General features: G+C 49.1%; 1 protein-coding gene across 4 annotated transcripts in view; it reads left to right on the top strand.

The window, feature by feature from the left end:
- The window catches only part of Tango2 (transport and golgi organization 2 homolog), a 43,076-nt gene extending 28,997 nt beyond the window's left edge, over positions 1-14,079 (top strand). For 3 of the 4 annotated variants that reach the window (XM_051150668.1, XM_051150665.1, XM_051150666.1), the window contains 7 exons: positions 2,841-2,929; positions 6,011-6,130; positions 6,824-6,938; positions 9,467-9,537; positions 10,894-11,047; positions 12,381-12,485; positions 13,878-14,079. In XM_051150668.1, coding sequence (XP_051006625.1) covers positions 2,841-2,929; positions 6,011-6,130; positions 6,824-6,938; positions 9,467-9,537; positions 10,894-11,047; positions 12,381-12,485; positions 13,878-13,998 — 775 coding nt within the window. In that variant the 3' untranslated portion in view covers positions 13,999-14,079. The remainder of the gene's footprint in view (positions 1-2,840; positions 2,930-6,010; positions 6,131-6,823; positions 6,939-9,466; positions 9,538-10,893; positions 11,048-12,380; positions 12,486-13,877) is intronic. The other variant, XM_051150669.1, reaches the window with a different exon arrangement.
- The last annotated feature ends 1,496 nt before the right edge of the window (positions 14,080-15,575 follow it).

The following is a 15,575-nucleotide window of genomic DNA, read 5'->3' as shown; positions in this document are numbered from 1 at the left end:
AAGTAGTTGAACATCTAAGGATAGAAGATTCTGCTTAGCTGGCTTTTTTTTTTTTTTTTTTTTTTTCCCTTTTCTTTGCCTTTTTATTTGTTTGTTTCATGGTTCATTTACTGGAGTTATGTAAGAATCAGTTCTGGGGCCAACAGTCCCAGCCTGGCTCCAGGTGCAGAGCTTGCTGACAGCACAGGTCACCTGCAGGGGCTTCCGGATTCCACTCTCCCCAGCTCATATCCAGGAGTCCAGAAACAAGAATCGAGAGGGAGCATTGGTATTTGAGCAAGGAACCTGCTCAGGGCCAGGTGGAAGCTAACCCTACCCCTGGGAGACCGGGGGTCCCCAGCCAAGTCACTGTGTTCTCTCTGCAGCTCATGCTTGGGGGCGGGGGGGCTATGGTTCCTTCCTCCTGGTCACTGCAGGCTGGGCTCAATGAAAACTGTGGCCTTGGGAATGCTGGCATTGCTGTTAAGGTGGGGGACAACTCTACCCCAAAGGGGGCAGAGCAGAGAAGGGCAGGCTCGTTGGGACTTGGATGTTGAAGGTGCAGAGACGTTCTGAATGCCTGTGTCTGTATTGAGGACAGTGACTGCCTCTCCCTACCCTGGCGAGGCTTCCACGGGAGACCTAGAAGGCTCAAGAGCCAGTTCCTGAACCATTTCCAACCTCCTCCTACAAACAAGTCTCCCAGACGATCGCCCTGCCCTCAGGTGCTACTCATGTCCAGTGTGCCCCACCCCCCAGTTTGATGGGAGCCTGTGCTTCTAGGCCTGTCTGCGTGTTTGCAGGGAAGTGCCCTACTCTCTAGCTTGGCCCTGTGTCCTTGGTGATACCATGAAGAATCCTTACTGCTCTGACCCTTTTGGGGTATGGCATGCGTGAGGCTGTCCCACAAGACCCGGTAGATCTGTCTCCTCAAGCTGAGCCATGAAAACCTGGCAGTGGCCATCAGGCAGAGACCAGAGATACAGCTCCAAACCTCTCCGATGCCTCTTGTAGCAGCCTGAGAGATTCTGCTCAAGCAAGGTAGTAAAGTGTGACAGTGTGGTTCTTTTTATTTATTTATATGGAGGTCTCATTGTGTAGCCCTGGCTGGCCTGGAACTCAGAGATTTGTCTCTGCCTCTCTAGCACTGGGATGAAAGTCATGTATCATCACGTCTGTCGTGACTTCACCACAGGGGAAAAAAAAATCTCAGTGTGAGTCAGTATGAAGCAGAGTTGAAGTTTATTTGGGAGGATATTTTAACATAGATTTTGGCACTCAGCTTGTTAGGGACAGTCAGGTATGGGATAAGACATGCCCGGGGCAAAGGTGTGGGCTTCCCCAGAGAGTCTACTTCTGTGTCCTTGCAGCGTATAATTCTGGTGCCTTCTAAAGGTCCATCTCAAAGGTGCCTCCCGAAGGGATGTCTCAGGTACCTGTGAGATCCCGTGCCTCCTGAAGGGAAGGGACGTCTCAGAGGTACCTGTGAGATCCCGTGCCTCCTGAAGGGAAGGGACGTCTCAGAGGTACCTGTGAGATCCCGTGCCTCCTGAAGGGAAGGGACGTCTCAGAGGTACCTGTGAGATCCCGTGCCTCCTGAAGGGAAGGGACGTCTCAGAGGTATCTGTGAGATCCCGTGCCCCCCGAAGGAACATCTCAGAGGGTTGCGGAATTTGAAGGATGTGGTGGCTCCTGAGGGACACTGGTCAGAATAGCTAATAAGTAAAGATCATATGGGTAACAGTGAATATGAAGATGCTTTTACTATGAATGGATTTCACTCTTGTTCATGAGATTCTCAGCAAACTTCAGGTTAACATTTGGGGAAAGTAGTAAGACCAGGCTCAGGCCTTACACATGGTTCATTGCTATTTTAACTTTTTTTTTCTCTCTCTCTCTCTCTTGTTTTTTTATTTTGTTTTGTTTTTTGTTTCGAGACAGAGTTTCTCTGTCACATTGGCTGTCCTGGAACTCACTCTGTAGAGCAGGCTGGCCTCGAACTCTTGCCTCCCAAGTGCTAGAATTAAAAGCATGTGCCACCATCATCTAGCTATTTTAATATTCATATATATATAATTTTAATTTTTTATGAGTATTGGTGTGAGGTTGTCAGATCCCTTGGAACTGGAGTTATAGACAGTTGTGAGCTGCCATGTGGGTGCTGTGAATTGAACCTGGGTCCTTTGGAAGAGCGGACAGTGCTCTTAACCACTGAACCATCTCTCCAGTCCTATTTTAACATTCTTATTTGAAAAAAAAATCTATAAAAAAAGAAATTGTCTCTATGTAGGCAATCTTTTTACACATATTTATTTTATTATTTCAAACTACTCATATTTTTATGAATATGTGCAAGTGCCCACAGACACAAGGTGTATAAGATGCCCTGGAGCTTTGGTTACAGGTGATGGTGAGCTGCCTGGTGTGGGTTCTGGGAGTTGCCCTCCAGTCCTCTAGAAGAGTATTCTGTGCTCTTAACTGCTGAACCTGCCCCGCGTAGGCAACCTTGACAGTAGGTATTAATTGTACTACAATGCTCAACTCTGAGACTGTGAGATACTTCAGCCCTTCCCATGTCTCCTTAATTTTCTTTCTAAGCTGCCTCATACGTACATCTTACCCAGGGAGCCTGTCTCCTGAGCAGGGGCTCTGAGTGTCGTTTCCCAGGAGCTGCCTAGGCGCCTGTGGATATATGGCAAATGGCAAGGACATGTGTGTATGTGGGGGGGGGGGGGTGGGGGTGGTATTTATGTTGCTGCTGCTGTAAATTTAACATTAAACCAGGAAGCCTGCAGCTCCGTGGTGGAGCACATGCAGGTCAATCCCGAGCACATAGTTTCCCTTGAACTTTCTTCTCCCAGGCTCATATTGGCAGCCAACAGAGATGAATCCTACAACAGGCCGTCCAAGTTGGCAGACTTCTGGGGGAACAACAGTGAGATCCTCAGTGGTGAGTGCTCCACACCTGGTGAGCAGCTCTTTGCTGTGCTCCACTAGCTCAGGGAGGTGTCACTCACCAAATAGGGCTAGGGTCAGCCTTGCTTCCACATGCCAATGCTGAGTGGCTTTGGGGATCAGGCAGCCCCACAATCAAGCATCTCTTAGAACTGGCCACCCAGTGTGCCCCATGCATTCCTTACATGCTGGGGAGCCCTGGAAGAAGTGGTCGGCCTGTGAGAAGGGACCACATTGCTTGGCTTGGGGGCATCCTAACAGTGTGTTTCGTGTCTGTGTTCATGTTTCTACCTGTCTACTCCTTGCTCCACAGCAAAGGCTGTACTGGGTACATCTTGTAGTCCTAGAAATATTACCAATGGATTAAGCTTTTTCTAGATGCAGGCCAATTGCTAAGAGACAATTTGGTCTTTGCTTTCAGGCCTGTTAGGCAGGCGAGGAGCCAGCCCCATGAGAGCTAAGTATTTTTGCTTCCTGAGGCATGGTACTCCAGAGCCCCAGGAGTTAACGGGTTTTCCAGTCTGGCTTCTGGGTGAGTGCTGTCCATTATGTCCTTCTGTGGGATTCTTTCACTCTTGCTGCAGTCAGTTCATCTCTGGGAACAGCTGTGGCCTCTCTGATTTACTGTCCCATGAGCTCTGGCCGCTGTAGTCTGCCCGAACCTTCAGCTCTGTTCTCAGATCACAGAGTCTGCTAGGTCCTGAGGACTCTACTCATGGGGCTCGGCTCACTTAGTGTTTGTCTTTCAGACTCTTTCTCTTTTTCACATTACATTTATTTATTTATTTATTTATTTATATCTCTGTGTGTGCATGTGCCACCTTCATGTGTGCTGGTCAGGACTTTTTTTTTTTAATATAAATCTTTTTAAAAAATATTTATTTATTATGTATACAGCATTCTGCCTGCAGGCTAGAAGAGAGTACCAGAGTTTGTTATAGATGGTTGTGAGCCACCATGTGGTTGCTGGGAATTGAACTCATGACCTTTGGAAGAGCAGTCAGTGCTCTTAACCTCTAAGCCATCTCCCCAGCCTAGGACTTTTTTGTTTGTTTGTTTGTTTGTTTTTTTGAGACAGGGTTAACTGTCTTGGACTCACTCTGTAGACCAGGCTGGCCTGGAACTCACAGTGATCCACCTGCCTTTGCCTCTTCACTGCTGGCATTAAAAGCTTGTACCACCATGCCTAGCCCAGGACAGCTTTTTTTTTTTTTTTTTTTTTTTTTAAGATTTATTTATTTATTTATTATGTATACAGTGTTTTGTCTGCATGTAAGGACTGCACACCAGAAGAAGATACCAGATCTCATTATAGATGGTTGTGAGCCATCATGTGGTTGCTGGGAATTGAACTCATGACCTTTGGAAGAACAGCCAGTGCTCTTAACCTCTAAGCCATCTCTCCAGCCCCCCTCTGAGCCATCTCTCCAGCCGCAGGACAGCTTTTTAATCTTACCAGTTCCTTTGTGGTTTTCCTTGTTCATTCTTTCTTCCTTCGTTCCTTCCTTCCTTTTTTCCTCTCTTTCCTTCTTTTCTTTCTTTAGTGAAAAGAGCTCTCTATATAGCCCTGGCTGATCTCAAACTCAGGAGTTCCACCTGCCTCTGCTTCATGAGTACTGGGAAGACGTGTGCACCACACACAGCTTTGCTTTCACTTTATTTTTATTCATTTTTGTATTTTTCTGAGACAGTGTTTCTATTGTAGTCTTGGCTGTCCAGGACTCACTTTGTAGGCCAGGCTGGCCTTGAACTTACAGCAATCTGCCTGCCTCTGCCTCCCAAGTGCTGGGATTACAAGCATGGACCACCACACTTGGCTGCTTTCACTTTTTTTATTTAGTGTGGTGTGTGTGTGTGTGTGTGTGTGTGTGTGTGTGTGTGTGTACACTTTCTGTTCTGCCATTGGGGTCATATGTCATGCTCGGCAGCAGGCATCATTACCCACTGATCCATCTTGCCAGCCTAGCTAGGTCTCACTGTTTCTGACTGGCTACAGCTTGTTGCCTGCGCCTTCTCACTGCTGGGATTATAGGTGTGTGTTGCCGTCCTGTTCAAATTCTTCTCCGAGAGTCCATGTTCTCTTAGGCTTTTTATTTTTTTTCTTTCTTTCTTTCTTTTTTTTTTTCCCTGAGACAGAATTTCTCTGTGTAGCCTTGGCTGTCTTGGACTTGCTTTGTAGACCAGGCTGGCCTCGGACTCATAGTGATCCACCTGCCTCTGCCTCCCAAGGGCTGGAATTAAAGGTGTGTACCACCATGCCTGCCTGCTTTCTTTCTTTCTTTCTTTCTTTCTTTCTGTGTGTGTGTGTGTGTGTGTGTGTGTGTGTGTGTGTGTGTGTGTGTGATTTTATGTGGGAAAAGAAATCTGTACTCTGTTGCTTAGCCAAACAGTAGGAGCTCATTCATTTTTCAATTGCTGATTTGTACAGTTTCTTTATGCATTTGAGTCTTGTTGGGTAAATGGGCTGCCAACTAGTTACCTTAATATCTTTTCATGAGTAGAACACTATTTTTAACAAATGTAGTTTTTATGGTTTGTTCTTCTTTGTCTTGTTCAGGAAACCTGTTCTTCCCACAGGCCATAACATTATTCTATAAAAGCTGCTAAGTCTGACTTTTGTCTCAACTTTTTTTGTTTGTTTTGTTTTTTGAGATAGAGTTTTTCTGTGTGGCCTTGGCTGTCTTGGACTTGCTTTGTAGACCAGGCTGGCCTCAAACTCACAGCGATCTGCCTGCCTTTGCCTCCCGAGTGCTGGGATTAAAGGTGTGTGCTACCACGCCCGGCTTCGTATGACATCTTAATAACTCCTTTTCCTAATGGTCTGGCTGTGACACCTCCTGTCGTCTAGGGTCTCTCTCTTACATAACATCCATGAGCCACACCGCCCAACTCCTCTCCTATGGCTTATAGGACCTAGACAATCTAGTGTGGGACCCAGTGACAGCAGCATTGCCCGTATGAGGAGCTGTATGTCCTAGCAGAGCTATGGAACGTGCCCGCTGAGGATTGGGCTAGAGGGTACCAGTGAGGCCCATCACAGGAGCTTGACTGGTGGTAATGTTGTCGTCTGCCATAGGGCTCGACATGGAGGAAGGCAAGGCAGGAGGAACATGGCTGGGCATCAGCACACGTGGGAAGCTGGGAGCCCTCACCAACTACCTGCAGCCCCGGCAAGAGCCAGACGCCCGTGGTAGAGGTATGGGATCTACGGGCTCAGGTGGGACCGAGGTAGGGCAAAGCTGAGGCATATTGTGGGGTGGAGCCGAGGTAAGACTGGCAGAGCAATGCAAGTGGGCAGGTCTTGGTACCATGGGGAAGGAGGAAGGAAGGAAGGCACCCAGCTAGGGCTTCTGCTGGGGAGTGCCACACCCTCCGTGTGCCCCTCAGGACAGTGACAGGAAGAAGAGCTAGAGAGAAGAGATGGCCAAATGTTGCTGATATGATTATACCAGGCAGTGTCCTTCAGGCTTATGGCTGCTTGATCACTGCATCATTGTCCCCTGCCGATTGAGTTTCATCTTCATTTTATTGTTGAAAGAGATTTGTTTATTTATACATTTTATGTATATGAGTATATGTGTGCCTGCACGTCAGAAGAAGGCATCAGATCACATTATAGAGGGTTGTGAGCCACCATGTGGTTGCTGGCAATTGAACTCAAGAGCTCTGGAAGAGCAGCCAGTGCTCCTCACCACTGAGCCGTCTCCCCAGCCTCGAGTTTCATCTTTCTTAATGCTGAATTTCCGCATGGAGGCATAGTGGGCAAACTTTATTTTTGTTTGCTCTACCATATGGAGACTGAACCCAGGGAAACGAGCAAGCCAGACAAGGGTCTGTCTCATGTTCATGGCTGCTACCTTGGCTGTTTATGTGTGTGCCCTCCCCACAGGTGAACTTGTGACTCACTTTCTGACCAGTGACATGGACAGCATGTCCTACCTGAAGAAGGTCTCCACAGAGAGCCACCTGTACAATGGATTTAACCTCATAGCAGCTGACCTCAGGTAACTAGGTCTTTAGCCTGTCTCCGTTCAGCTCCCTGCCCCCATCGGCTGGGTAACCTTTCCCAGCACTTAATTGGAAGGGTGTTTGGCAAGCATCTGAGGGCCTCGCCTGCCTCAGACCTGCTTCCTGAGACAGCCTGAAGGCCAGCCGCTGGCCTCCTACAGTGAGGGGGGAGCTGGCTGCGCCAGGACTGAAGAGCGTCTTGCTTGGGGTGACTCCAGCTTGGGTACTCATCTGCTCCTGTGGGACGCTTCGTAACAGCGGGCATCAGTCTGTCTTGACTAGGAACTTGAGCTCCCATGTGAGTCTCATACTGGTGCGTGGCTGCAGGAACACAAGTTGTATATACTTGGCCTCTGAGGGTGTTAAATGTCCTGATGTCAGTGAATGCTGTTAGCTTTATCCAGGTGTCTGTCCTGAGCTGCCTCCTACCATCAGTGCGCCCTAGGCCCCGTGTAAGGAGTGCCCTGTGTCATTCCTGGACTACATGAGCGGACTGACTCACTGTGGAAGCTAAATGAGGTGCAATGGTCCCAGGAAGAAAGCCCAGGGTGGGAGCTGGAAGGGCACGCTGCCGATCTCCCTCAGGGCCTCCTAGAGGCCATAAACCTATGCTTACTCTCCTCTCCAAACATAGAGCTATGTGTGCATTCTCAGTTGTAGTTCCTTGTGTGTTTAATCCAGCCCCAAGAGGCCAGAGCAGTGACACGCAGGAACGGTTACTCAGTGGCTATGTCCAACAGCTGGGAACAAGGCTGCTGTCCTCTGAGCAGCTATGCTGTGGCTTCTGCAGTTGGGTCTCTGGAAATCCGAGTAGCTTTCCTTGTTATAGACTACCCGGTCAGAAGACAGCTAAAGAGCAACCTCCCCGCCCCCAAGTCAGGCTGCTCATGCCACGGCCAAGGCTGTAGGGTCTAAGCTGAGCGTGACAATGCACACCTTTAATCCCAGCACTTGGGAGGCAGAGGCAGACAGATTGTAGTGGGTTCAAGGCCAGTCAGACTACATAAAGAGTTGTAGGCCAGTCAGGACTATCTAGTGAGACCTTGTCGCAAAACATGCAACCAAGTCCTGGGGCTGGAGAGATGGCTCAGTGGCTAAGAGTGCATACAGCTTTAGCAGAGGACTGCAGTTCAGTTCCCAGCACCCATGCCAAACGGCTTTTACAACTGTAGCTCCAGGACTTTATCCTATATCTCCGACCCCCATAGTCACCCTTATACACACAATCGGAAGTAACAACACATCTTTGCTTTGTTTGTTTGCTTGTTTATTTGGTTTTTCAAAACAGGGTTTCTCTGTGTAGCCATGGCTGTCCTAGAACTCACTCTGTAGACCAGTCTGGCCTCGAACTCACAGCGATCCGCCTGCCTCTGTCTCTCGAGTGCTGGGATTAAAGGCCTGCGCCACCACCTTCCAGCTGTAACAACAAATCTTTAAAAATAACAAAAAGAAACCAAAGCTTACAGTGGAGAGAGATTTGTTCTGGTCACAGCTGGCCTTTGCTTTGTCCGGTCCGTGGCGATGTGACAGAGAACCTGATACAGGTACTCAATTCCATGGGTCCTTACACACATGAGAGTGTGTGTGCACAAGCACACACATGTACACTGACTTGTCCCCCCTCAAACAAAATCTCCAAAATTTATTGGCTAAACATCTTAAGAAAGTTGCAAGAGCTGGGGTGAGGAGGAAGAAGGTGAGTGGGATGTGAACGCAGACTGGGGCTTCCGGGGCTGGGGGCGTGCCATGCCTGATGTCCACGTGGAACAAGAGATTTATCTCAGTAACCAAAGCCACCCCTGTCTGTGTTTGTCCCTTTGGAACGTGTTTCAGAATCACTTCTAAGATCCAACTTAAAGGCTCACTGTAGCATGCAGGAGCTGGGGCATTTTCAGCAGGTAGAGCCTTGTAAATAGTTGTAAAAATGTTAAAATAATAGAATATGGTCTTTGTCACTTTGTTCTTGGGAACCTACTCTGAGTCTACATGTCACACCACTTAAAGATTAGCCATAGGAGCCAGGCAGTGGTGGCACACGCCTTTAATCCCAGCACTCTGGAGGCAGAGGCAGGCGGATCTCTGTGAGTTCGAGGCCAGCCTGGTCTACAAAGCGAGTCCAGGGCTACACAGAGAAACCCTGTCTTGAAAAACAAAAACAAACAAATGAAAACCCCAAACCAAAATTAGCCATATGGGTGGCAACTGTGACCCACTAGAGGGCGGGGGTGGGGTGCAGCTATCATAACATGTCCGTGCATGTAGCAGTTAGAAAAGCATGAGGAGCTTCCACATTCTGCTTCCTCCTTGCTGGCTCCAGGAGCGTACCTGCAAGGCTACCCAGGGCCTGGTGTCTCTGTGGACCAGCTTTCCAGGCCCTGAGCTGGGCTGAAGTGGGCCATTGTCTTTGTGCTAGTCACCAGCCCAGGCCAGAGGCAGGGCCATGAGCTCACTGGGCAGTGCTGGGAGCAGGGGGTGCTGGTGTTGCCTATCTGACTTTTCTCTGGCTTTTGCCTTCCATTCACAGCACAGCAAAAGGAGATGTCATTTGCTACTATGGAAACCGGGGGGAGCCTGAGCCTGTTGTGTTGACGCCAGGTGAGCCTGCTTTGGTGTCCAGACAGGGTGGGGGCTGCTCTAGCAGTTGACTACATAGTGAGTGCCAAGCCAGCCTGGGCTACAGAACATTGAAGTGTGACTCTCTCATGTTTTGCACATGAAGTCAATCACACAGCCAGCTGTGGTGGCTCAAGCCTATAATCCCAGCACTAAGGAGGCAACAGCAAATGGACAGTCATAATTGCAGGGCCAGCTGATCTGCAGAATAAGTTCAAAGTTAGCCAAGGCTCCATGACAAGCCTTTCTTTGGGAGGGAGGGAGGAGTGCCTGTCTGTACCCCAGTACTCTGGAGGCTGAAGCAGACTCATTTGAGATGAGTCTGGAATCCATTTACAATCATCTGGGAAGCTGGGTATAGTGGTTCATGCCTTTAAATTTTGTTCTCTATTTTTTCTTGCAGAAGTTCTTTCTATAATCTAAACATTTTATCAGATATCTAACTTGCAAAAGTCCTTTCCCATTTTGTGTTTTATTTAACTTCTTTGACACTTTAAAAATTTGAGACAGGGTTTCTCTGTGTAGACCTGGCTGGACTCGTTTTGTAGACCAGGCTGGCCTCAAACTTACAGATACCTGCCTGCCTCTGCTTCCTGAGTGCTGAGCCACTGCACCCAGCTGACACTGTCTTTTAAATACATAATTTATGATTTTCATGAAGTCCAGTTATCATGTTCTTGCTATGCTTTTACTGTCTTACCTAATAAATCATTGCTTAATATAAGGTCATGAAGCTTTTTCTTTTTAAAAATATAGTGTGTGTGTGTGTGTGTGTGTGTCTGGGATCAGAGATACATGCCGCCACACTTGATCCTAAAGCTGTTCCTTTTTTTTATTTTATCTTTTGGAGACAGTTTCATGTAAACAAACTTACCTCAAACATTCATTTGTTGTACATGTATATGTGTGTACATGCCTGTGTGCCCATGCCTCAGCTTGCATGTGGAGGTCAGGTGTCCTCTCCTTCCACCATGTAGGTCCCAGAGTGTGAACTCCAGGCTTGGTGGCAGGTGCCTTTACCCAGGGAACCATATTGCTGTCCTTGAGTTAACTTTTGTACAGGGTGTGAGATCAGGCCCAATTCCATTCTTTGTGAATCGCCCAGCTCCATTATAGAATGGTCTTTCAAGCTACTCTAGAAAGAAGAAAAAAAACAGTGACATTAGGGCTGACAGCTTGGCCTTGGGGGCTCCAGCAGACCCAGGGTGGTGTTCCAGAGACTGCTGGACCTACATTGGCTTTGGCTTCCACTGGTGTCTTGTTTGGGATGCTTGACTGTAAGCCATCTGCCCACCCACCTGGGGCCTCTGCATGGCCAGGCTAACCTTCTTCCCACAGGAACCTATGGCCTAAGCAATGCCCTTCTGGAGACGCCCTGGAAGAAGCTGTGCTTTGGCAAACAACTCTTCATGGACGTGGTGGAGCAGAGCGAGGCTCTCCCTAAAGACGCCCTTGTCTCCCAACTCCTAGATGTACTCAACAATGAGGAGGCGTAAGTGAGCACGTCCCTTGAGGGCAGCCACCCAGGGCTGGGCAGGGAGGAAGGCAGGCCCAGCTACATGTCTGCAAAGGCGAGCAGCTTAGCTCCTCAGCTACAGGAGAGCCTGCCTGACATGTTCCTCTTGGGGATGCAGTCAGGGGTTCCAGGGGGGCCCTGGACAATGAAAGATGGCACAGCAGGGCATGTGCTCTGAGAAGATTGGTGTTTTCTGAGTCCTAGCCTCCTTCTTTACAAGGAGGGCTAGTATGATATTCTAGAAGGTTCTAGCTGCTCAGCAAACCTTAGGGAGAAGAGCCAGAAAAATCCAGAAGCCAATGAGAGCAGGCCTAATGTTTGACATTGTTTGCTATGCCTATCTTCAGTGATCTTGGAGCTAAGCATTAGGCATAGACACGTCTGTCCCTGGAAGGAACAGACCTCCCTTCCCACCCTCCTCCCCGATCCTTTCCCATGCCTGTGGACCTTTTTTTCATGGGGTACCCTCAGACTGGGCCCTTGGGCCTCAGCCATCCCAGCCACAAAATCTTGGTATCCATCAAGCTGGCTTTTTTTTTTTTTTTTTTTTTAAGATTTTTAAAATTTATTATTTATACAGTATTCTGCCCACATGTGTGCCTGCACACCAGAAGAGGGCACCAGATCTCATTATAGATGGTTGTGAGCCACCATGTGGTTGCCGGGAATTGAACTCAGGACCTTTGGAAGAGCAGCTGGTGCTCTTACCCTCTGAGCCAGTTCTCCAGCCCGGCATTTATTTCTTCACATTCCCATGCATCTTTCCATTCTCATCTAAGCTTGGCCGCTTTCTGCCCAGATGACCAGGTGTCCCTCCACGTTGCTCAGCCTGCAAGTCTCTTTCCTGTGGGCCTTGAACCACAGCATCATTCTCCAGCCTCAGCACCAGCTGCCCTCTTGGGGGGTGCTGGGCTGGGCTTTGCTCAGCCATGTGCCCACATGGTCCTCAATCACTTGGGCAGGCAAATTATGGCTCTGGCTGTTCTTATTGATAACCATAGTCATGGTACAAGTTGTGCTGGTTGGTGAGTCTTGGGATTTGAGGGGCCTCTTGTGTATGAATGGATGCCCACAGGGTACCACTAAGACACAGTAGAGAGTGCATGTGCCGTCCAGATGCCTAGGCTTAGTGATGGAGTCATAAGTGATGGAGTAGAAGGGTAACAAAGTAGAAGGAGCCAAGTAGGACAGTTATAAATAAACCTCAGGAATCTCAGGCTGCTAGCATGGCACATAGGGGTTCCTAGATACGCAGGCTACAGACAGGCAGTAAGGGACTAATGGCTTCTCTGGCCTTCTATTCTTCTAGACAGCTGCCAGACCCAGCCATTGAGGACCAGGGCCGGGAGTATGTACAGCCAATACTGAGCAAGTATGCAGCTGTGTGTGTCCGCTGTGCCACCTATGGCACCAGGTGATCAGGGTTGGAACTACTGGGCACATTTACTTCCCGTTGGGTGTCCCCCCAACACAACTGGCCATGGCCAGGTACCTCCCCTGACTCAGTGCATCTCAGAGCCCATAGGTAATGGACCATGCATGCATAGGGTCAGGGTGGGTCAGAGCTTTAGCCTCTTGAAGTGCCATTGTGTCCTAGGTGGGGCTCTTGGCTGCCTACCTTGTTTAATGAAGCCAGAGATGAACCCGGCAAGGTGGTGCATGCCTGGAATCCCAGCACTTGGGAGGCAGAGGCAGGCAAATCGCTGTGAGTTTGAGGACAGCCTGCTCTATAAAACAAGTCCAGGACAGCCAGGGCTACTCAGAGAAACCGTCTCAAAAAAAGGAAAAAAAGCAAACAAACAAGCCAGTGACAGAGTGTTGTTTGGCAGAAGCCCTGGCACTGGCTCTCTAAAACCTGATTGATATGCTAGATGGCAGCGGGTCTTTCCTATGTGTGCCCACCCTTCTAGAAGGCAGGAGCTCACACATGAGAACCTACCATAGGGTGGGCTAGAAGGAGAAGAAAGTCACCTGACAGCCTGGGCCAGTGGAAGAAGGAGGAGATAGAGGGAGATAAACAGATCATGTGCCCCAAGTGCTTAGAGCTTAATTTCTCTTCTTGAGTTTTTCGAGACAGGGCTTCTCTGTGTAACAGAGCCCTGGCTGTCCTGAGAGCTTAATTTCTTGCCCTTGGAAAGCCAGACATGGCCAGGTGTCTTGGAGCCTGGTGTGCTGCCAGCGGGGTCAGCTCTGGGGCCACCCTGTGAGGAATGTAGTGGATTAATTCTTTTCTTTCTCTTGGAGGGGGGTGCAGGGGGGGTTTCAGACAAAGTTTCTCTGTGTAGCCCTGGCCGTCCTGAACTTGCTCTGTAGTCCAGGCTAGCATCCAATTTAGAGAGTCCCTTGCCTCTTCTGGCATTGAAGTTGTGCACTGCCACCACCCAGCCTGTGAACTGGTTCTTGCTATAGAAAAAGGGGCATTTTAGAGTGGTGGTGACAGTCTGAGGCTGGCCAGGGAGCCCAGATGCCTCTGATGAGCCCCTTCATGTCTTTGAAATTGAGGCCATTTACTTACTTACTTACTTACTTACTTATTTATTTCTGAGACAGGGTTCCTCTGTGTAGCCTTGGATGTCCTGGACTCACTTTGTAGACCAGGCTGGCCTTGAACTCACAGCAATCTGCCTGCCTTTGCTCCCAAGTGCTGGGATTAAAGGTGTGTGCCACCACACCCAGCTAGAGGGTATTATTTAAATAACCCACCTGAAGCCAAAACTGAGTATCTGGTTACCCCTTTGTGCCTCAGGTCTGGTCCCAGCTGTAGCTAGGAAAGGTGGGGCTGGGGCTAAAGGATGCTTTCTTTCAGAACCAACACCATCATCCTTGTGGATACAGATGGCCATGTGACCTTCACTGAACGAAGCATGCTGGACAAAGATACCTCCAGCTGGGAGACCAACACCTATGAGTTCACTCTACAGAGTTAGCCACTGCTAACTCTGCTAGGTTCTTAGGATGCTGTGCCTCAAATCCCAGGCATGGATAGGAACCTTCCATGGCCACACTGCATTTCTCTGACTTAGCCAGCAACCCGAGGACCAGGACCTTCTCATCTGTTATCCATACTCTTCCTCATAGTTGGCTCAGGGTTTGTCTGTCAGTGGGGAATGACAGAGTTGAACATTAGGTCTGCGTCAGGCCTAGGCACATCATGCATATGTGAATGAACCTCATGCTTAATCCCACTACCACGATGTACACACGTGTCTGACTGACCAGCAGGGTTGTGCCTCTCACTTCACATGTTCGGCTAGTGGGTTCCCTGGATAGGTAAGAAAGGAAGGCTTTTTATAGAAACCGGCCTTTGCTCTCCTGAATGCAGAACACACGGTGCCTCAGTTCCTCGTCATCAGCTGTGCTCCTGCAGGAGAGCTGGTCATGTGAGGGACTGAATCAGGCACAAGAAAAGTCCAGTAGAAATGGAGTCTAACTGGAGAGCCTGTAGTTCTGTATGTGTTGGGGAATCCCATGTGTGTTCACTGGTTCTCCATGCATGAGGACCCTATGTGCATTGGCCAGTCCTGTTGTGTGAATCCTGGGAACTCTTAGACTCCTGGTTGCCCAGCAGGCATGGTGGGTCTGAGCAGGACCATCTCACCACGTGGCTGAGTCCGTCCCTGCCGTCTCCCAATTCCCTCATCACAAGCTGGACTCCACAGGAATGCAAACATGAGTGTGCACTGTTGATAATAAACTTTGAGCTTGTGATGAGTAAGAGTGTTTCAGAGTTCTTCCTTTGTGGGGTAGCAGCAGTCAGAACTGGAACTGTCATGGTGGGTCAGATGCCCACTCAAGGATCTTTTTGCATAACCCCTAAAGCACTGATGGATGGCCACAGGTCCGTTTGTCTGCCTGTCTGTCCTTAGGCAGAGGCCAGGGTGTGAGAGAACATTTGTGACTACAGGGTGGACTGCCACCATCAGGGATTCATCAGACAGAGTCCCTAGGATCCTTTTTTTTTTAAGTTTCATTTATTCATTTTGTGTATATGAATACCCTGCTTGCATTTACACCTGCATGCCAGAAGAGGGCATTAGATCTCATTATAGATGATTATGAGCTACCATGTGGTTGCTGGGAATTGAACTCAGCACCTCTGGAAGAGCAGACAGTGCTCTTAACTACTGAGCCACCTCTCCAGCCCCTGCTTCCCCGCCCTGAGTCCCTAGAGGGAGAGATAGGCAGGGAGTGGTGGGAATGGGTGAGTCAGAGGCCAGGGGGTGTTCTTACCCTGGGCCTTGGGAACCATGCTCCTCCCTGCCAGCTAGGAGGCCCCTAGCTCAGGCTCCTGCAAGCTTGTCCTATAGCAGTTTTCACTCTCATGAGAGGCCCTTAGATGTCTCATCTACCTCTGGCTGTCTTGGCAGAGGTACAGAACGCTCTGCCGCAAGTCAGCCTGGAGCTTCTCAGTGGCCTCCTGCAGAAGGGGTGGCCCCAAAAGTGTAGCTTCTCTTATTATGGTCTAAGTTAAGTTCTTTCAAAAAGGAAATCCTCATCCTAGTTC

The sequence above is a fragment of the Acomys russatus genome, chromosome 8 (assembly GCF_903995435.1).
Source record: "Acomys russatus chromosome 8, mAcoRus1.1, whole genome shotgun sequence".
NCBI classification, from domain to species: Eukaryota; Metazoa; Chordata; class Mammalia; order Rodentia; family Muridae; genus Acomys; species Acomys russatus.
Note: the sequence above shows the minus strand (reverse complement) of the source record. Positions and strands in the feature narration are given on the sequence as shown.